At 42.8% G+C, this 22790-nt stretch overlaps 2 protein-coding genes across 2 annotated transcripts; one reads left to right on the top strand and one right to left on the bottom strand.

Moving 5' to 3' along the window:
* Positions 1-13861: 13861 nt before the first annotated feature.
* LOC143542064 (serine/threonine-protein kinase 52-like) lies at positions 13862-16360 on the top strand. The gene is made up of 6 exons (XM_077034736.1): positions 13862-14204; positions 14663-14784; positions 14858-15066; positions 15209-15383; positions 15480-15614; positions 16042-16360. The coding sequence occupies exons 1-6, from the start codon at positions 13862-13864 to the stop codon at positions 16246-16248; spliced, it is 1191 nt and encodes a 396-aa protein (XP_076890851.1). The 3' UTR covers positions 16249-16360.
* Positions 16361-17067: 707 nt separating this feature from the next.
* Positions 17068-21629, bottom strand: LOC143542063 (uncharacterized). The gene is made up of 5 exons (XM_077034735.1): positions 21531-21629; positions 20975-21019; positions 18935-19043; positions 18590-18812; positions 17068-17371 (listed from the first exon to the last, which is right to left on the bottom strand). The coding sequence occupies exons 1-5, from the start codon at positions 21601-21603 to the stop codon at positions 17195-17197; spliced, it is 627 nt and encodes a 208-aa protein (XP_076890850.1). The 5' UTR covers positions 21604-21629; the 3' UTR covers positions 17068-17194.
* Between the last annotated feature and the right edge of the window lie 1161 nt (positions 21630-22790).

Raw genomic sequence — 22790 nt, 5'->3', positions numbered from 1 at the left:
TGCTAGATAAGATTGAGATAACAGATGATGTCCTTACCATTCCAAGGTGTTGGAGTATTTATAGCCAAAGGTAGGTTTCCAAGCAGGTATAGCCGGCTGAATAGTATTCCTGTTCTACCAACAGTGGATCACGCACAAGCCATGCTGGTTGGTGGATAGGTTACGGCCAACAGTAATAAGGTCGGCTGTATACTGTTCCTTTTACTGCCGGCTACGCACTGTTCCACCAACTGTAGGCTGCGCACGTCCCATCGTAAGGGTTGGTGAGTAGGCAGCGGCTAATAGTGACAAACAGTACTAGAGGGTGCTCCTCCTCGTATTGTTGTCGGTGAGCTGTCACCCTGTGATTAGTTCATGGGCTGCTCTGGTCAAACTGTCTGTTCCGCCCATACCTTAGTAGGTATAGTACGAAAGACCTTCCAGAAGCATACGGACTGGCTCATTTAGGCGGGAGTGTTCCCGCCTTGCTCATTCCTTCATGTGACTACTGAAGTAACGAATGCCTTGTGCGTGTAGCCTTGCTGTTAGTGCGGGTAGCCTTCCCTGATGGCTTGTATCCGCAGCTGCGGGAACAGGCGGGGTACTTCACCATTGGGAGGCTTTCCCTGCGGGTACAGCTGGCGTACTGCGCGTAAGGTTCTTTGAGCATGGTGTGTCCCGCTGGAGCAGTTGGTCATTGCGCAGACGTCCCTGTTCAAGGTGAGTCTTGCGGGTCCAACTGGGCTCTGCTGGGACCTACCTCTTCAAGTCCCCCCAGTCCAATGTTCTTCTCATGAATGTTTAATAAAGTGAGGTGAACTTTTGGACTTAGCAAGGGGTTTTGAAAAGGGTATAGTTTTTCGGTTTTCCGTGGTGATTCATCCCGCGGTTTTCCTGATGTCACGCAGAAATTCCCGACTTTTCTGCTTGATCTTTGGGTGTGAAGCGGGTAGGTTTGTAACCTCCTCGCGCGTCAGGAGCGTTGAGTCCCAATTGTGTGGATTCTCCATGGGGTTTTGGTGGTTTTCGACATAGTGATCATTTATGCTGAAACCACCAATTCCATCTTGGAGTTTCAAACAATATAGTTCTCGACGTTCCCCTCGTGCGGGAATGTTATTCACGTTTCCGCAAGCATGGCCCAGAAGATCCTTCTTGGTTTGAATTCCCTACAGAGTGCTAAGTACGTGAAGGGTTTTGCCTTGACACTGTACCCGCACTCGTCTTACGGTTACTTTACTTCCAAGGTATTCTTGGCTTCAATTCCCTGCGGGTGCTCGGTATGTGAAGGGTTTTGCCTTGACACTGTACCCGCATCCGTCTGACGGTTACTTGGTTGCCAAGTTATTCTTGGCTTCAATTCCCTGCGGGTGCTAGGTATGTGAAGGGTTTTGCCTTGACACTGTACCCGCATCCGTCTGACGGTTACTTGGTTGCCAAGTTATTCTTGGCTTCAATTCCCTGCGGGTGCTAGGTATGTGAAGGGTTTTGCCTTAACACTGTACCCGCGTCCGTCTTACGGTTACTTGGTTGCCAAGGTAAGGGGTATTTTCCCGCTCACTTGAATCTTTTTGAATTTTGAATTTTGAAATTCGAAGAGTTGGTGGAAAGATAGGAACAGTCCAAACATCTGAAACGTTGTGCGACGGTTTCTTCTGACTGTGTCAGGACGTGCAGGAAGTTATGGTGACGTGACAGTACATGGTCATTCCAGACGCTTTTTCAGGCGCGTGGGCGCGATTTTTCTGGCGCGTGGCCGCGAAATTAATGGTATGCGTCCTGTCAACAGCTGTTGCCAGCTTGCTTTTTGCCACGTGTCGTGGTTTCATTGCACCTTCGTTTTCTCTCTCTTCCGCAATAATTTCATCGCATTAATTGCGATTAGTATATAAAGGGGGAGAGGGTTATTTGTAATCCACACTTTCACTCTTTTCTTCATCTTCTTTGCGATTTCCGGCGAATACTTATCCTTTTCAGGCAAGCATTCTCCCGAAATCGTTTTCTTCTTTTACAAGATGTCTCGTGATATCGATTCTACAGCTGACGACAGGAGTACTGCTGGCGAGTGCCAGTGTGCTCTGCCTGGCGATCTGTACCGGTATGTTGTCAGGAAGTTCATGCTCGAGTCTCTCGAGCCTGAGTTTCCTGAACCCCATCAGACCGTGTACGATGCCCCCCGAGGCAAGATCGGGGTTTATGCAGCATTCTTTGTCTATGGGAATCTTAGGTTCCCATTGACAAAGTTTGTTTACCGTGTCCTTGAGAGGCATGGTGTTCATTTGACCGAGTTGCATCCCATGGCGATCGCCAAGATTCGCCATTTTGAGTGGGTGTGCCGGATACTGGGCGTTGAGCCCTATGTTGACCGCCTGATGACCTTCTACACTTGGAGGTGCATCCAGGGGTGGTACACGTTGACAACCCGGATTAAGGGTTTAAAGATCTGTGCGACCGAGCGCAGTCTTCGCGCGTGGAAGAGGGAGTTTTTCTTCATATCCGCCCGCGCCATCCCCATTGCCATGAAATTCAAGAACGGGCAGGCACTTCCCAGCCTTCACGCCTCCAGCTACCAGGAGGCGGAATGGTTTGCCAAGATATCTCGGGTCCAATCTCCGGTTTACCGGTTTGCGGAGTCCGGGATGGTGATGCTGGGGATGAGCCGGGTGTGGAAGGAGGCTGATGCGCGCAAGATTCCGATCGTCCTCGAATACGGTTCGAACTCTGTTCCTTACGGTATGCCTTTTTCCCTTTTGTTGATTTTGAATTTCGTCTAACTTTTTCTTGTTTATTTCAGAGGGGAACGACTTGCAGTCGCTCCTGAACCCGCGGGAGGCTGATGGTCCCGCACGGATGGGTACTCGCGCTCTAGATGAGAACGAGTTGCCCATCCTAGATCAAACGGCGGATCGGTTCGTGGAGGTCTATCCGCTAGGCCATGAGATCCTTAGCGCCCGTTGGCCCGGTAAGGCGCTCTTCGCCCCTCGACCCCTCAATGCTGAAACCTCTGCTGGAATTCCTCTAATCGTATGTTCTGATGAGGAATCCGCAGATGGTCCTCCGTTGGTGCGGAAGAAGAAGGCTGCCGGCGGGAAGGGGAAGGAGAAGGCCTCCACTGCCGATCCAGCGCCTCGGTCTGATTCGGAGACCGAGAGCGAAGAGGTGGCGGGGAATCCCGGTGGTGGTAAGACCACAGCTCCGGAGGTTGCGACTGTCACCTCCGGAGAGCCAAAGAAGACGACGGTGACCGGCGCAAAGAGGCCGGCTCCATCGGGTCCGTCCCCGCCTCTCCGTACCTTTAGGCTCAAGAAAACCCGTAAGTACAACTTTCCTTTAGCTTTTATCTTCATAGCTTAATCTGTTTTAACACTTTTCTTCTTTACGCAGGCGTGGATGTTGGCGCATTCCAGGGTGAAGCGCCTAGTAGTACCTCTCCGCCAATGACGGTAGGCTTGGTCAGCCTACCTGAGGCGTCGACCCAGGCGCCTGCGCCAGCTTCCGCTGGATCAGTTGCTCACTCCTTTGAGCCGACTGTTCCAGCCGAGATGACGTCACCGCCGGCTGTGAGTGCGATTTTTACAGCATCCTTCACAGAGCCGGCGGTTACTATTGCTGCGGATTCTGCGGCAGCGACCGCGGTGGCGACCACGGCGGCTGCAACCATGCCCCCGCCATCGGCAACGACGGCCAGTCCATCAGGTACGCATGGGGCTTCCCGTCAATCTTTGCTACCTTCCCATCTGCCTGACCTCTTGGATGGATTTCCTTTGGGATCAGGTGATGGGTTCGGCGGCTATCGGCCTGTTATTGACCCTACAGGTGCGTAGGGTTCTTCTGGCCCATTTTATGCATATATATTTTATCATCTTTTCCTAACTGCTTTGTGTTTTTTGCAGTGTCGGATTCCAATGAAGTGTATGTTCCACGATGGAACATTCGCCGAGGAACAATGCTTCGCACCCCTGTGGAGTGCGTGGAATGGGCTCGTCACGCTGCTCCCAGTGGTGCGTTGGGGGAAGCCATGGCTAGCTACCAGGAGGGTAGACTAACCAATGAGCTTCGGGTTCTCCTGGCCCGGATGCAGCCGCGCGTCGAGCTGCTTTGTCGTGAAAACGACAAGTTAAAAGCAGCTCGCCTCAAGGAAGTAGCTCAGGCGCGGGCTGTCCGGGAGGAGAACCAAAAACTTGCCGCAGTGGCTGCGGAGAAGGAGAAGGCCTTCAAGGCCCTCGAGGTTGAAGTTCAGGCTCGACTCGAGGCCCGTTCCAAGGCTGCCCAAGCTGTTAGTGAACAGCTTCGGGTGGCTAAGGAAACTGCGAGGAACGCAACCGAGAGGGACACCAAGGCTGAAGCTGTTGCTGAGCCTCTGCGCGTGGAGAATGAAGAACTTAAAGCCAAATTAGAGGCTCTCCAGCAGGCTCATGATGCCTTGGCGATGGAAGACGCCAAAAAGCTCCAGGAGATCTTGGACCAGAGGGGGGTGCTTGACCATACTGAGCGGAAGCTAAAGGGCGTCGAAGAGGCTGCGGCTAAAGAAGTGTTGCTTACCAACCTTAACAAGAGTGAAGCCGAACGCGCCCGTAACGAAGCTCAAGCTGCCCTCCAAGAAGCTCTGGCTGCCATGGAATGGCTTCTTCGAGAAGCGTTGTCTCAGGTAAACTTTCATGTCTTTACGCTCTTCTTTGTAAATAGAAAGGGTGTTGACACTTGTATATTTTCTTATGTAGGTTGTGCATCGGGTCTTCTCAGAGACATCTTACGACGATGCTATGAGTGCAGCCCTCAACGCTTCTCACGAGGATGGGGAACGGGTCGGCTTCCTGCTTGGTCTAGGGTTCGTTGAGAAAGGCGTCCCGCCTTCCAACTTCCCTTTGTATAATGTGGATACTGAAGCTATTTACGACCAAGCAGTGAATCAGTATGCTGCCTTCCCGCATCCGGTGGTGGAGAAGGTGAATGAAGTTGCTGCTGCTGATGATGGGCTAGCTATCCTTAAGGCTTTCCTTGAACAGCCACGCTCTACTGACGGCGCTGGTCCAAGTGGAAGTGGCCCTGAAGCCTGATCCTAAAGATCCCTTCCCGCTGCTAGGATAGATTTAGTTTGTATAGATTTACTTTCTTGTAGGCGGGTAGTTACCCGGCCATTCTTGTAACGAATATTTATGGAATGTAAATCTTTGTGCGGCTAAGACCGCTTCTTTCATTGGATTCCTTGCTTTATAAACGTTATATGACTCACATACTTTAGTTTAAATTAGCAATTTTCCAAGTGTTTAGAATAAGTTAACCTTTGAACGTGGTAGATAGGTGTGAAGTTTTGCTTCCTCTTCCGTGATTGTTCGGGTAGGACCGTCGCACGTAGTAGGATGGCTAAACTTTACCATCTGACCTGCGTGTAGGTTTTCCTCATCTTTGAGGATAAGTTAACCTTTGAACGTGGTAGATAATAGGTGTGAAGTTTTGCTTCCTCTTTCGTGATTGTGCGGGTAGGACCGTCACTTGCACTTAGTAGGATGGCTAAACTTCACCCATATCTGACCTGCGTGTAGGTTTTCCTTATCCTTTTTTAGGATAACCTTTGAACGTGGTAGATGATAGGTTGAAGTTTTGCTTCCTTGTTCGTGATTGTGCGGGTAAGACCGTCACTTGCACTTACAAGGATGGCTAAACTTTACTTACATCTGACCTGCGTGTAGGTTTTCCTTATTTTTATCGTTGTGTTTATGCGGGTTTTGCCGCCTTCCACACGTAACGACTTACTTCTTCCCCATTTATGCGGTGAATACCGGCACCAGTGTGGGAAGTTCATAAGTATAAAGGTAAAGTTAACACATTATGAAAGGAGAATCATTTCCATTAGAAGTGGCTCTAGGCCTTTTCTTTACAAGTTTTGGAATTGATCTACATATAACATTTGCGTAATTGAGCTCCATTCCACGTTCTTGGGATGGGAGTGCCATCGAGCCTTTCGAGCCGGTATGCGCCTTTTCCCAGGACTTCTTTGATAATGTATGGCCCTTCCCAGACCGGGGCCAGCTTTCCTGGGCGTTCTTGGTTCGAAGCCTCGTTGTTACGCAGTATGTAGTCTCCTACATTGAAGTTGCAGAGTTTTACCCGCGTGTTGTAGTACTTTTGCATTTGTCGCTTGTAGTTCTCTTCACGCACTGCGGCTAAGTCTCTGCGTTCCTCGGTCAGCATAAGATCCAACCGTCTTTCCGCATCATTGTCTTCTGGCTGAATCAAGATCCTTGGTGAGGGTAAACCAATTTCGACCGGGACCATGGCTTCCGTGCCATAAGTGAGGCTGAACGGGGTTTCTCCCGTACTGGCCTTCTTCAGCGTTCTGTTTGCCCAAAGGACGTGCGGAAGCTCGTCCACCCAGCCGGATCTGTGTTCCAAGAGTCTTTTCTTGATGCCTTCGACGATGCTCTTGTTTGCACTTTCCACTTCACCATTACCTTGCGGGTGTGCCACTGAAGTAAAGGTGTGGGTGATTTGAAGTTCTTTCAGCCACTGTTGTAGCTTCTTGTCAGCAAAGTTGGTGCCGTTATCGCTCACCAAATTCTGTGGAAGTCCAAAACGACAAATAATAAATTCCCAAATAAATTTTTTGATATGTTTCGCGGTTGTTTGGGCTAAAGGTTTTACTTCTATCCACTTGGTGAAGTAGTCGATGGCTACCACTAGGAACTGAACATTTCCTGCTGCTGTAGGAAATGGGCCTGTCACATCGATGGCCCACTTCTGAAATGGCCATGAAGAAGTGACTGGAACAAGTTCATTCTTCGGGCGGTGCGTGTTGGGTGCGTAAAGCTGGCAAGACCTGCATTTTCTGATGTATGCCAGTGCATCCGTATGCATCCCCGGCCAAAAGTATCCCGCGTTGTTTAGCTTGGCTACAACAGCGCGGGGACCTGCGTGTACTCCACAGATGCCTTCGTGTACTTCCCTTAGGAGGTAGTCAGCATCTTGGTTGTCCACGCATCTTAAGAGTGGGCCAAGAAAGTTACGTCTGTAAAGGATGTCATCTATCAGTTGATAATTCAATGCTTTACAGCGTAGTTTTCTTGCCTGTGTTTTGGATTCCGGTAGTGTACCTGCCGCAAGGTATTTTATTATTGGTGTCATCCACGTTTCCGTGCTGGTTTGGATGACACAAATTTCCTTATGCGGGACCGATGGTGTCTCGAGGAGTTCAATGCGGATATCCTTTCCTAAGTGGGTAAAGGCTAATGATGCAAGCTTGCTTAACGCATCCGCAGTTTTGTTTTCACTTCGCTTGACGTGTATGACTTTGCAGTCATTGAAATCGCGCATAAGGGATTTTGCTTGTGCGAGGTACAGGGCCATTGTGTCGTTCACGGCCGTGTACGTCCCGTTGATTTGATTGGCTACTAACATGTAATCCACGTGGGCTTCCAAGTTTTTCACTCCCATCTTACGCGCAATTCTCAGCCCAGCCAGGAATGCCTCATACTCGGCTTCGTTATTCGTACTTGGAAAATCCAGTCGAATAGCGTAAGTGTATTCTTGGCCCGCTGGGTTGGTTAGCTTTAGCCCTGCGCCTGAACCCTCGTTATTGGCTGCCCCGTCAGTGTAGAGTCGCCAGACATCATTGATGTCTTGTGCTAGAGAGGGTTGAGCCTCTTCCTGGCACTCTTTTTCCCGTGATGCAGGCACTTCTGTAATAAAGTCGGCCAGAACCTGGCCTTTTATGGCTGGTCTTGGCTTATACTTTATCGCGTACTCTCCCAACTCAATTGCCCATTTGGCTAGGCGTCCCGATAACTCGGGTTTGCCTAGAACGTTTGCAAGTTTGAAGTTGGAGAGAATGGTGATTGGCTGACCCTGGAAATATCGTCTTAACCTGCGTGAAGCGTGTATAAGTGCTAAGACTAATTTTTCGAGGGTAGAGTACCGGGTTTCTACGTCTGTTAGGATACGGCTGACATAATAGATTGGCATCTGGATGCCTTTTCGCTCTACTAGCAGGACTGCCCCGGTTGCTCTATCAGTTGCGGAAAGGTATAGGATTAACTCCTCTCCCGCTTCTGGTGCTGTGAGTGTTGGGAGTTCGATCAAGCGTGACCGAATCTCCTGAAAAGCTGCTTCCGCTTCTGGTGTCCAGCGGAAGTGCGTTTTCTTCAAACAGTTTCTCAACGTTGACACGAAGGGAAACGACTTATCCGCGTGGTTTGCCAAAAAGCGATTAAGTGCCACTAGTCGTCCATTCAGTGTCTGAGCCTGTTTGATGGTAGTAGGTGATTCCATTTTGATAATGGCTTCGACCTTTTCAGGGTTCGCCCTGAAGCCATCTTTAGTGACGATGACCCCCAAGAACTTCCCTTCTTCCATTCCAAAGGCACACTTGCTCGGGTTGAGCTTCATGTTTATCTTCCTGAGCGTGTTGAAAGTTTCTTCGATGTCTTTCAACATCGCTTCTGGGTCAGGGCTTTTGATGACCAAGTCATCCATGTAGACTTCCAAGTTCCTCCTAATTTGGGAATGAAACTCTTTGTCCATCAGGCGTTGGTATGTGGACCCGGCATTCTTAAGTCCGAATGGCATCATTTGATAACAAAATGTGCCATCGGGCGTCCGAAAAGCGGTTTTGTCCTGATCATCAACGGCCATGTGGATTTGATGGTACCCCTTATACGCGTCCAGGAAGCATTTAAGGCGGAATGGTGCCAACGAATCCACCTTAAGATCAATTTCAGGTAACGGATAACAATCTTTGGGGCATGCTTTGTTCAAATCTTTGAAATCTATGCACATGCGCCATTGTTTGTCATTCTTCGGTACCATAACGGGATTTGCAACCCAAGTTTGATATCTACTAACGCGTAAGATGCCTGCGTCAAGAAGTTCCTTGACTTGGGTTCTACACGCGTTAGTTTGTTCTGGCCCCATTACTCTGCGCTTTTGTACGATCGGTGTGACAGCCGGATCGCATTTGAGCTTATGCTCTGCCTTACTCCGGGGTACACCAGTCATGTCAGCTGGTGTCCACGCGAAGATGTCGGTGTTCCTTTGTAATAAGCGCTTAAGTAAGGTGCGTGTGGGATCAACAATTGTTGGGCCAATGGTTACGGCCTGGTCAGGGTACTTGCCATTGAAGGCCCATCTTTCTGGTTCGGTGATGGTTGGTTTAGCCATCTTTGGTTTGGGTTTAGATGAGACAGATGCGATGCATACCTGGGGAATGCCGGTGATCATCGCTACACCCTCAGCTGTTGGCCATCCCATCATGCCGTGGACTGAGGATACCACAGCGTTGAATCTTGCCATCCCGTCTCTCCCGAAGAGAATGTCGTACGTGTGGTGTGGCTTCCTCATTACGACAAAGTCCACATCTTCTGTGCGGGAGTGTTTTCCATCTGTAAGAGTGACGGGGAAAGATAGGATACCCAGGGAGGTGCTTGTGCTGCCATCAAACCCTTCCATCGAGGCGCAGATCGTTTCCAGGCGCTCCTTGTCTTCGTCATCTAGCTTGTCGAAGAACTGCCTGTACATCACCGTTGACGAGGCGCCGTTGTCAGCAAGAGTGCGAGAAGTGATGTAGTGCCCCAGCTGGCTTTTTATGACGATAGGGCCTTCTTTGCTGGGTCCTCCTGGCACTCGCGAGAAGCGCACCTCAGCTTCCTTCCACGCGCATGGTTCTGGCGTTCGCCTTTTTCTTCCTCTGATGTTGCCATGAACCATGTTGATGCTGATGTCAACGGGCTTTCGTCCGTTGCCCCGGTACCGGTTGTCGTTCCGTCCTCCCTTCTTGATTGATGCCACCAGGTGTGCCAATCTTCCATCCTTGACGAATGCTTCAACAATATCTTTCAAGGATGTACACTCTTCCGTACCATGACCTTTTGTCCCGTGGAAGTCACAGGATTTGCTCTGATCCGCATTAGGTCGGTGCCGGATCACTGGAGCTTTTGGCCACGGTAGCTTTTCAGTGGCAAATATCTCCGTGACGCTTTTGGTGAGTGGCGTCCACCGGTGCTTTTGGCTTGAAGGGTGTGTGTGATTTCTTCCGCCAACAAGAGGGCGAGAGCTGGATGAGGTGTCAAAGTTTACCCTTGACTGCCAGATACCTAGCTTCCTCTTTTTGTTCTGCCGGGCGATCCGGACATTGTTCTCTCTTGTCCTCTGCGTGTAGAGGTGTGTACTCTGGGGGAGGTCCCTTCCCAGTTGCTTCTCTGTCTCGGCAAAGCGCTTGGCCGCCGTCATGATGGCATCCCATGTTGATGGCATGCCATCCTTACCCGTCAATGTGCGGATAAGCTCCGGGTATTCGGCGCCTTGGATGAAAGCGGCGCGAACAAGATCTTCACTTACGTTGCCGAGACTTAGCTTTTTGGATTTGAAGCGGGTGATGAAGTATAATAAAGATTCATCCTCCTCTCTAACGCAGTTGAGGATTGTCCACTGTTCCTCGGTGTATTTCCTCTGTTGGCTGAAGTGCTGGCTGAACTTGTTCTGAAAGTCCGCCCAGTCATATATGTGGTGGACCGGTAAACGATCGAACCATGCCCTAGCCGCTCCAACCAGAGTCATCTGGAACATATAACACCACGTGGGTTCCGTCCAGTTACTGACGGTTGCCCCCGCAATGAATCTGTTCAAGTGGTCGTCTGGGTCGGATAGACCATCATAAGTGCCAATGTTAGACATTTGTTTGGCACTTCTCGGGGCGATTGCTTCCGCAATGTCCCTTGCAAACTTTGACTTTCCTGCATTTGTAGCAGTTGGCCTAAAGGTTTTTGAGAAGTCACGCGGGTTTCTCTCTGCATTTGTTGGTTTAAAAGCTTCCCCAAAATTCCTTTTTGGCTGGGAGTCCGTTTCCTTACGCTTCCCTTTCGCCTTATGGCGAGGGTTTGCGTCGGTGTCGGATTCCTCTCTCTCCTCGTCTGAGTACTCGCACTCGCTGTTCATATTGAGCTGTTGGCGAGTACTGCCGAATTCGTCAGCCTGTTGAACTGAACGCAAGCGTTCATCCAATTCAGCTTGGAATTCTCTTTGACGTGCTTCGGCCCACGCCTCCACTTGATCTAGTGTTTGGCGAGGGGCCCTCGGTCGTTTTTCCAACTGGGCATCAGTGAACCCCAGTGGAATATTTACTGCACTTGCCCCGGCTTGGGTAGTCGGGGTAGTGTTCGTAAGATTTGTATAACCGCCGGTGTTCCCCCCAGTTGCTGGGGTTGTGGTTACCGGGGTTTCTTGGTCGGTTACTGGCCTTGGGACCGGAGTAACGTTAACCATTTCTTCAGAAATTTTGAAAAAACTAAAATAGTTCTAGCTTTTATGCACGGATGGCGCCAATGAAGAAACACTAAGTGAACCCACAGGCAGATTATAGATAATCTGGGGGTTAAGTAATGTTTCCCACGAATGAGGTCTAGCAGAGAAGGTTGTTCTTTAGGGGACCTGCAAAACAGACACCGTAAGCTCGTCACTGAGAAGGGGGGGTTCCTCCTTGTGACCACCCTCTGGCGTGAGAATCAGACTAGATTGCTCTGAATATAAGTGTATATTAAGAGATTGCTAGATAAAATTGAGATAACAGATGATGTCCTTACCATTCCAAGGTGTTGGAGTATTTATAGCCGAAGGTAGGTTTCCAAGCAGGTATAGCCGGCTGAATAGTATTCCTGTTCTACCAACAGTGGATCACGCACAAGCCATGCTGGTTGGTGGATAGGTTACGGCCAACAGTAATAAGGTCGGCTGTATACTGTTCCTTTTACTGCCGGCTACGCACTGTTCCACCAACTGTAGGCTGCGCACGTCCCATCGTAAGGGTTGGTGAGTAAGCAGCGGCTAATAGTGACAAACAGTACTAGAGGGTGCTCCTCCTCGTATTGTTGTCGGTGAGCTGTCACCCTGTGATTAGTTCATGGGCTGCTCTGGTCAAACTGTCTGTTCCGCCCATACCTTAGTAGGTATAGTACGAAAGACCTTCCAGAAGCATACGGACTGGCTCATTTAGGCGGGAGTGTTCCCGCCTTGCTCATTCCTTCATGTGACTACTGAAGTAACGAATGCCTTGTGCGTGTAGCCTTGCTGTTAGTGCGGGTAGCCTTCCCTGATGGCTTGTATCCGCAGCTGCGGGAACAGGCGGGGTACTTCACCATTGGGAGGCTTTCCCTGCGGGTACAGCTGGCGTACTGCGCGTAAGGTTCTTTGAGCATGGTGTGTCCTGCTGGAGCAGTTGGTCATTGCGCAGACGTCCCTGTTCAAGGTGAGTCTTGCGGGTCCAACTGGGCTCTGCTGGGACCTACCTCTTCAAGGACCATGGTCTTTACAATACAAATTGGTTTTGATATCACAAATGCGGAATCCATGTGATATCAAACTATAAGAGCATGAAATATGATGTTGAATAGTATAACAAGTAAATATCAATCAAAGCTTCATTCAATCACAAAGTGTTTACATAGAGAAATGTGGCAATATCCAGTGCAAGAGCTATAAAATGAATTAAGAAAACACTAATACATTGAAAGCCGACAGTTTTCTCAAACAGAAGTGTTCTTGCATTCCTTAGTTTTCGCTTATAGATCTTAATTATAGTAACAGTTTTAGCATAGCAGTCTTCAGCTCCTTGTTGTCGTAGAAGTAGTTTTTGCTTTTACTATATCAACTCCAAAATACGTGTTTGAATCCCAAGCATTATTTATAGACCTTACACCCTGTATAATCTTGTTAAATTGATGGTCGAAATGAAGAAGCACACTGCATTTAAATATGTGTATGGTTTATTAAAGATAGCTCTTGTTTTACCCGTCAGAACAGCAAGTGTTGAGAAACGCTTTTCGGTAATGTGGCATGTGAAGTCCAATTTGTGTAATCAGATAGATGAGAATTCGAGAGGTCGTTGTTTTTGTTATATTGAAAAGACTTGCTTTGAATTGTTTCCATCGTCATAGAATTACTTGGTTTAAAAAACAAAACAAAAATACGTGGAAAGCAACTTTAGAGATATTGTATTTCTATTATGCATTTCTTATTACCGATTGATATACTTTTGTTATGTTTTTTGAAATTTAAGTTAGTTTTATCTTTTTTATTGCTAGACCCCACCCGACCAGACCAGAACTAAAAAATACATGTTAACTAACGATGGACTTGTTTATCCCATCACTAACAGATCAATGTTTTGGCAACCTCTTGTGTACTAGTTTTATCAAAAGTACATGAAAGCTACTTCTTAACAATGTTTTATAATCTTTATTTAACAAAATACAAGTAACTGATATCAAAAAAGGAAGTCTGTTTCCATCCTCCATTTTTGGACTGCCCTATGTTTATTTATCTTGTTGGATAAACGAGGGACATGCAAAAAATGTGGTAAGAAAGAGTAAAAATTGATCTACAAGAGAATTAGAGCCACTTATTTCACAAGTCTAATTAATAGGTAAGAGATTAGAGCCACTTAATCTCCTTTCCCAATAATTTCGCAAAATAAATGGCTCCTATAAACAATCGTTTATCTTTAGTTTTTATCTTATCTTTCGGATTACATCATCCTGTGACTCGTCTCTTTCTTTCTTTCTTTCATTATTTTAGGGTATAGTCAACCTTTATTTCTCCCTTTCATCTTTCTCTCTTACAATTTGTTAGAGCAATCAATTTGGTGTGTATGTCCTCCTTTACCATTCATCTTGTAACATTTTCTTGAAATCAAACATGCTTGATCAATCTTTTTTGTCAAAAGCAAAATCATAATACATAGTGTGGTACCCATATAATGTTCCTTATGATGCATTTGATTAGGACTTTTGAAATATAAATGTCAAATCTATATATGAAAAGAATATGTAACATTTTTTTTTTTTTGGTTTTGTACCTATTTTGTATTTGTGAACATATATCTGTTTATTTCCAGATAATGGATTCAAGAAATGAGGAAACCGAAGAAAATCCGAAGCCGGAGGTTTCTGAATCAAACTTGAAAAGCATGGGAAGCATTAGAGAGAATCATATGTTGCGGGACAGCAACATGTCTGCGAGCACCAAAGACATGTTGTTTAGAGCGGATCAAATTGATCTCAAAAGCTTGGACGTGCATCTAGAGAAACATTTGAGTCGCGCATGGTCGAGAAACGTTGAGTCTAATGGACCAAAGGAACCATGGGAGATTGATTTGGCTAAGTTGGAACTCAAAAATCTTATTGCTAGAGGAACATATGGTACCGTTTATCGTGGCACTTATGATGACCAAGATGTTGCTGGTAATTTTCTTTTTTCAAGGCCTCTCATGCATTCATTCCTCACACATTTAATCCGAAACAATTTATCAGTATCTGGTAAAGGTTTTTAATTCCAGACATATAACGCAGAGCAACATCAAATTAAAAGATAACACAATCAAGAGTCTTTTTTATAAGATTCTTTTCATGGCACGTTGAGCCAAAACTAAAAAAGCTAAAACTGACCACCAAAATGCGAATGACTTCCTAATAGATCGTGAATTACTCCATTATTTGTGAGCCCGAAATAAAAGTAGCCCAAGTTATGTGTTTTCTAAGTTGGACCCTTTTTTGCCCATGTAACTAATCCAAATATAAGTCTGCTAACTTTTAGATCAACTCGAATATTTTGTTGTTTTACCAAATTGGTATCAAATATTTGATAGAACCGAATTATCTGATGATCTATATTAAAATCCTGGGTATTTCTTGATTTACAGTGAAACTATTGGATTGGGGTGAGGATGATATGGCAACTACTACAGAACTGGCTTCTTTAAGAGCATCATTCCGGCAAGAAGTTGCTGTTTGGTACAAGTTAGACCATCCAAATGTTACTAGCGTACGCAAACGCATATTCCTGTTTAACGCATACTTTCTTTTGATGTTTTAAATAATCCTAAAGTGAAATGCAGTTTGTGGGTGCTTCAATGGGGACATCGAATCTCAAGATTCCTGAGAGAACCCAAAGTGACGGTCCCATGGATCAACTTCCATCAAAGGCTTGCTGTGTGGTTGTCGAGTTTCTCACGGGTGGGACGCTAAAAGGTTTATTGTACAAGAATAGGAGGAAGAAGCTCCCTTTTAAAGTTGTTATTCAGCTTGCTATGGATCTAGCTAGAGGGTGAGTTTCTCTTGTATGATATGGACTTTTATATTATCTTACTCTAAACGTCGTTAATTTATAACTCCATGCGTCAATTTGGATCATGTTATATCTCTAATGATTCAAGTACTACTACCACAAGTATTTGGGTTTTATGCAGATTGAGCTACCTCCATTCGAAGAAGATTGTGCATCGTGATGTTAAAGCCGAAAATATGTTGCTAGATGCTCATCGAAACCTAAAAATCGCTGACTTTGGTGTTGCTCGTGTTGAAGCTCAGAATCCTAGAGACATGACGGGTGAAACTGGAACTCTAGGGTATATGGCTCCTGAGGTGATCTAGTTTAACTTTCGCGCTTTTATTTATATAACTTGTTTATAAACTATAATTCGTGTCGCATAGAAAAGCTAGCTAACATGTGTTTATCAGGTTCTACAAGGAAAGCCGTACAATAGAAAATGTGATGTATACAGCTTTGGTGTATGCTTGTGGGAAACTTATTGCTGTGATCTTCCATACCCATTTCTCAGTTTTTCTGAAGTTTCCTCGGCAGTTGTTCGACACGTGAGTACACATACACTTATGCTGACATTTTCTAGGGACCTGTTTAAGACACAATTTTAATAAAAAGTACAATATGTAGGCCTACGCTCCATCATTCAATCTTCTTGGTACATGAAACATACAACTCTGATAAAAACATTAGATATAAAGAAGTTAAATGAGTTGTATTAATGTTTGACATTTGTGTTAATCGCGTCATCTATAATATGGTTAAAATGAAAAGACCTGTTCCTTGGAGAAAGAAAAACAAGATTTAGATGAATTTTTACTACACCTTGTTAACAATTTTCAAAAATTTCAGACTTTTTAGAAGTAAAACATAAGTATTTCTTTTAGGAGGAAAACACAACTTTCCTGTTTTCTAGAAGCATTGATTAGTTAAATACCAACCCAATTAACTTGATTGTAACTCATTATATGATGTTAGAATCTAAGGCCAGAAATACCAAGATGCTGCCCAAGTTCTTTAGCAAACATTATGAGAAAATGCTGGGATGCAAATCCAGAAAAGCGGCCGGAAATGGATGAAGTTGTGAAGCTATTAGAGGCCATTGATACCAGCAAAGGTGGAGGTATGATACCCGAAGATCAACCGACTGGCTGTTTCTGCTTTGGCCAAATTCGAGGCCCGTGAATTAGCTATTTCTAATCCTCTCCAACAAAATTAGTATATGATTTCGTTAATTAATGCGTTTGTACGTGTTCTAATTGATTGTATGCAGTAGAACTCATCTGATTCTATATAACATGCAGCAAATACGCATGCATGCATGTTAATGTAATTTCTAAATTGTTTTATGTATTGGGATGAATCTAATTGCATTTACAGCTTAGAAATTTATTACTAGTGTTGCAAACTATGATGGCATGTAATACCTTAACTTTCAGGATTTACCTCTTTTTTTTTACATTTTTTATATTGTTGGAAAACCGGTCTTGACCAGTGGGACAAGATCTAGCCGTTACAGCAACCCTATAACCTAAGTTGAAGGCAAAAATACCATAGAAGCAAACATATACGAGGAGGTAGCAAGAGGATGACAACCACACTTACCGGTGAAGAAATTGCTTTTGATGCAGTTAAGGTTTCAACAAGTAATATTAAACAGCAACGATTAAACACTAAACGACTGAAGATTTAGCATTAATAAGTAAAAATATTTTGATTTCTATGTTTTTTACAATGCATTGCAATTTATGTTTTTGTGATTTCTAAAAGGATAATTAAAAAGTGAGCATCTTTTTTTTTACTTTATATTTTATATTAAATAAAATAAAATCATACAAACCGAAACCCAACCGGTTCTAGTTTTCCAATGACAAAACCGATTCCATCCCACACCAGTTCCTACAAACATAATGAGCCGGTTTATTTTTTACCATCAATGAGAAGATTGACATAAATCCTAAGATCAAATCATGTGTCAAGTGAACCACACTTTAGGCCTCCCAATCATTATACATTGCTAACCTTGAGCACATTAAAAAGTCAGAACACACTCATGCACCTTAAATAATTAGCAATTATCATTCAGTCTCGAAGACTTAGCGTACGCGCACCCATATATAATTATATGAGGTTAGGAATAATCATCCTGGTGGTGAGCATGATGCCTGCGATGAGCCCGTCTCTGTTTCCGGTTATTATGTTTTCTTGGTGGTTTAGCAGTGACGGGGCGTTGAATTTCCTCTACACTTGCTGGAAGTCCAAAAACGCAATCAAACGGATTTTCCATTGCAGCAAACCCGCTTTTCATCTGTATTGTAAACAGTTTAGAAACCAATAATGTTGAAAACGGTTCCAAGATTTTCTAGCACATTTTATCGAATTTCTTTTATTTATGACAGTAAAGTACGGTTTTACCAGTTAGGTCGGTTCAAAATGCAGGTCAGGTAAATAAACAAAAAGTAGCGACAAAATAACATTAAACCATTAAAAAGAACACAAAAAGTACAGTTAATTAAATATAATAGAAAATTAACACTTCAAAAATAGATAAACAAACAATAAGTTAAATAAAAGCCATACTAAATACCCAGGAAAAAAACTTATACACATAAAAATGGAACTTTCACAGCACATTTCTATAATTTAGAAAACTCAAAATATTGCGTCTGACATATTCATATTTAAAAATCCATAATTTATCATGTATATAAGTGGGCCCAACCCCATTTAAAATGGCTTCAAAGTGCCCCAACCCATCTGCAAATGACGTCGAAATGCCTTAGGCTTATAATAAGACCTGTTTTGCCAGCCCCAGGCTTACGAGGGGCCTTTCCCCTCCCTAATCATACACTGTGTCCGCCCCTGGTTTTAGCCCCTGTGGTTTGACCAAAGTAACTATTATAGTCCAATAGTTCCAATTTCACTTTTTAGTCAATGTAGTTTATAATTTGTCACAATCAACTATGGCCCCTCACATGAGGGCCATTTTAGTCCTTTTATCCATCTTTTTTCCCAACTCCAAAAGGCCCTATAACTTCTTTAACCATTGAAGTTTAAACGAACGAAATTATTGATTCTTAATTGAAATTTGAGTAGTGAAACCGTTCAAGTAAGAATAGATGATTTCATTTGTTTAGACCTCAGTGGTTAATTTGATGAACGAGTTTAAGGTTTGAATTCGATTGAAAAAAGTTAAAGAAGTTATAGGGTTTTTTGGTTTCTAGAAAAGAGATTAATAAAAGGACTAAAATGCCCCTCACGTGGGCGCTGACAAACCGAAAGAATAGATGACATTGCCAGCCATAGTTGATTGCGACAAATTAGAAACCACACAGACCAAAAATGTGAAATTAGAACTATTGGACTAGAACAGTTACTTTGGACAAACCACAGGGACTAAAACTGTACTTTACTCTAACTACTCTAGCTAAAGTGTTAAATACAATATATTATAAATAATAATTTATGTGAATTAACAATTGAAATTTCTGAATAAATGATACACAAAGCAGGCAAAGATACTTACGGGAACTGGATTGATGTCGGGACCAGTTTTGGAATCATGATTATCATGGGCTTCATTATTTTCTGTCATTTGGGGATGGGGCGAGCTTTCAACAAAAGTATTACGAAAACGCCACCGTGATTTTGGTACGTCTGATGTTGAATCATCAAATACATTCTCGCAGTAGAACCATTTAGATATGAGCTTTGTTGTCATTGGATGATTCTGGTACCTTTTCAGTATGCTGCAGTGCAAAAATATGTTCATTGTATCTGGAGTTCAACAGAAATAGAACAACACTCGTAACATATGTCATAATAAGTAAGAATAAAAGCATTGCAACAGAAAAACAATTAAATGACTCACATATTTGCCAATTCTCTTTGCATCCGACTTCCATCCATGGAGAGAATCTGCTCAATGGATGAATTACAAGACTGCCTTAATCTCCATGCTGCAGTCAAAGTAGCAGCTCCTACAATTGGTTAAAAAGATTCATATCATGAGAAGCGAGTACCAAGATAGAGAGCTGAAATAGATGAAATTTAATGTTCTTCCAGATAGGACTATCCTAAAAGCTAGTCGCTTGCTCGAAAATAGCTGGAAAAAAGCTCGCTCAAGATTGGCTCAGTTTGAAACCGCGTATTACATGGGTTGAATAAAGGAAATATTAAATAGTTAGTAATGAATTTAGAAATTATAAAACGATATTTGACTTTTGAGATAAGATATGACTGAAAATACATATTAAAGCTATAATATTGAAAGTTACTACCTTTAATATATTTAACATATTATGTTTTATTACTATTGCTTTTTTAACTAACTTTTTTATATTAAGATATAGAATACGAAGGGGTGAAATAAGAGAAGTGGGAAAAAGATACCTGCGCTCCCATAACTGTGACGTGGTGCAACCATTTACTTATTTATTAGGGCATTAGGTATACATATAGATATATAGATATAATTGTTGAAGGTGTTTATTGATTTTTTACATATAGACATGGTGCAACCATTTACTAAATTCTTTTTTAATCCGATTAAAACAAGTTAAGCTCGACTTTTTGGCTCAGTTACAAATCTGAGCCAAGCCAGCTCGATTTGCTATTCGAGCCGAACCCGAGCTCGCTCTGGCTCAGCTCGGCTCGTGAACGTACATGTTGCTTGTCAGATCAAACATGTAGCCAGCTTGTTTCTTGATTATATCTATGCTCCAGATTTGCCTTTGAGATAGTTGAAATGGTTTTCCATTTGTCTTTGATTAGGGATATAATTATAACCTCATAAGTGTGTAACATTTTTTCATGAAAGTGACTTAAAAATAATCACTTACTTGCCCATTTAAAACAATCTCATGTATACATGTTTCAAGACACGTTTTCACCAAACTTTCTTGACAAAGAACAGTAATATGACTTCCTAACCTGTTTCAGTCGTGACTCGTGACCAATTTTTGACCAAAAGTTTTCCCCTGTAACTTTTTGTCTAAATGAAGATTTATAATGATTGCTGACAACAATACAATCTGTAACAGCTATATACACTCTAGAAAAGACTTGTAGCATTAGTATCGCTAATAGTACATGGTGGTTCATCAAAAATAAAAACAACACGTTAATAACTTGAAAAACCATGTTGACTATCTCAAAGGCACAGTTCGAGCACGGACTAAATTAAGAAACAAAAGAAACAATGTGTCTGATACATCAACCAATATGTTTAGTTTATCCAAAGAAGGATGGCAGATAGAGACGGTCACATTCTTCATTTATATTTTTTTCATTCAATCACTTAGATTCTATTATTTATACAGATAAAATACTTTTGTAACATAAATTCATAGAACAATTAAAAAGTGTCCTTGCCCACAGGTTCAGGGAGCTATGAGAAATTTGTTTTGCATGTGAGACTTAAGGAAAACTAATGTAATCACTTGAATAAGAAAATAATTTGAGTTTTAAGTTTGATTATTATAATGAAATCTGATGTTATGGTTTCTCAGTATGGTTTCGTCTTTCTAAGTTTATCAGCTGAACACTATGGTCTGTTTAAAAGTTTTTTTTTTTTATATATATTTTATACTTGCAAGCTGAACAACTTGATGTTAATTATGATTAAACCAGTAAACTCACGTCACAGGATTCGTATATCCTCCACCAAGTACGTGTCACTGTTGCTTAACAATAAAAGGTAGTCACTTTTATGCATTCTATATTGCATATGCAACAATATTATTATGTGTGCATACAAATGACAGATAAATATAATCTTCTTGATGTTGCATCTAGTCATCTGCCAACACTACTGAATTTTACTCGACATTGTAAAATACAAGGTATTGCTAACAGATTGTTGATGCTAGCGTGTGTGTGTGTATAGAGAGAGAGAGAGAGAGTTGATTACCTCCTGCAAGGTTGATGCGAAGCATTCGGTTAAGGTTTCCTGTAGCTGTGACAACAAAAAAAATAACTAAAAGTCTAAAACCATTGCAAATTTTAGTGAATATAAGTATATGACTACCAAAAAGAAGACTTTGATTGATAGCAGTGGGCAGTGGCAATATATTAACACAATGAGAAACAAATTAACAAAAAATGTTAACTTACTACGAATAGTGGTTACATAAAACAGGTAGCAGTTGAGCTATTCAAGAAAACTGGCCTATATTTTGTGTTTATGAGCTTCCCAACATGAGGTCGTAAATGACTCATTTGACCCATTTCCTTGTAATCTATTATTATGTTTACTCATTAGACCTGTTCGAGATGAACACATAACCCAGATCGACCCATTTATATGTAACCGAATCAAAACCACCACATCCACTGCAGTCCAATAGAAAAGGGTTGAAAGTAGCATATTCAAATGAGAGCAACAGATAAACACAACAAAGCATCTTGAAACTAGACGATGCATGAAATAAACGAAAAAGAAATTAAAAATGTGTGTATCATCTTACCCAACCATGCAATTGCTCCACCAGCGCATGCACCTAGAGTGAGGTGCTGAAGTTTATTTGACTTCCAAGTCATAATGAAGTCTACCTCATGACTAGTCAACTTTTCCTGCTAACACTCTATTATTAATTTAATGATACAAATTCTCATACACATACATTATCGGGAGTCAATGGTGCAAAATAAAAAACAACAATCCATATAAAATGAGACTTTTGGTAGTTGTTATTTCCAGCCCTATTGGTTTGATAGTTTAAGAAGACTTTACATATGTATAAAAAAAACACATGACTTGACCTAAGGTTATCAGTGAATGATTGTCTTTTATGCAAATTCAGAATTAATATTAATAGAAAACCAATTCGGATGGATACAGTGGTTAACAATCGGAGAAAGCTAATGAGTAGGAGGAGGTAGCTACCTGCTTGGATCGGAATCGGAGGACTTGTTCCAGATCAATTAGGGCTTCTGCCATTGCCATTGCAATTGCAAACCAAAAACCCCCAACCGGGAATATGAATATGAAGCTTCTTTTCTTTTCGGGTCGGGTTAACTTAACTTGGCTGCTGATTTGCTAAACGGGTCGGTTTTTGGGTACACAAACATATAATATTTGAAAGAACCCGAAAAGGGTTGTTCGTGTGTGTAACTAGAATAGGGATAGAGTGTTATTTTATCAGCGTGGTCGTTGCGGTAACATGCCAAACTGATACCGACCAGACATTTTATACAGTGGTATCCGTATTCAGTTTTCATAGTTTTTTGGTATTGGTATCAAATTGACAAAATTGGTATCGTGTTCGGTTGTTGACTTGTTTTCAGTTTTGCTTTATTTTGAAACGGTGTCGGTTAAGTGCTAATAAAGTACTACGCGTATTTACAAATTGGCATGAACATGCCTGAAAAGGTTATGTGCCTTTTCACATATTATTTCTTTTAGCATAATTTTACTTATTTATCGTCGACGACTCATTCATAGTTGTATAGAAGTAAATTAAAACCATACTTTACAAAACACTGTCTAAAACTTTTAATCATGATGTGATACAGGTGTGGTTGTGAAGTGGCGCATCATGCCACCTCACCTAAAACCTTCTTAGCGCCCTTTAACACAAGAAAGAGATGAAATCCATTACCCTAAACCAATTACATGTACAAACAAACATTCATTTTTAAAAATTTTTATTTTCTTTTTAAACCACAGCGTGCTTGTTAAATAGTGTGTTAATTAAAACTCACACTCCATACATGGCAAAGCGTTG

The sequence above is a fragment of the Bidens hawaiensis genome, unplaced genomic scaffold, assembly GCF_021521415.1.
Source record: "Bidens hawaiensis isolate Kalapana, Puna unplaced genomic scaffold, B.hawaiensis_p1.1 tig00012745_1, whole genome shotgun sequence".
Lineage (NCBI taxonomy): Eukaryota > Viridiplantae > Streptophyta > Magnoliopsida > Asterales > Asteraceae > Bidens > Bidens hawaiensis.
This window is presented reverse-complemented; position numbering and strand designations above follow the sequence as displayed.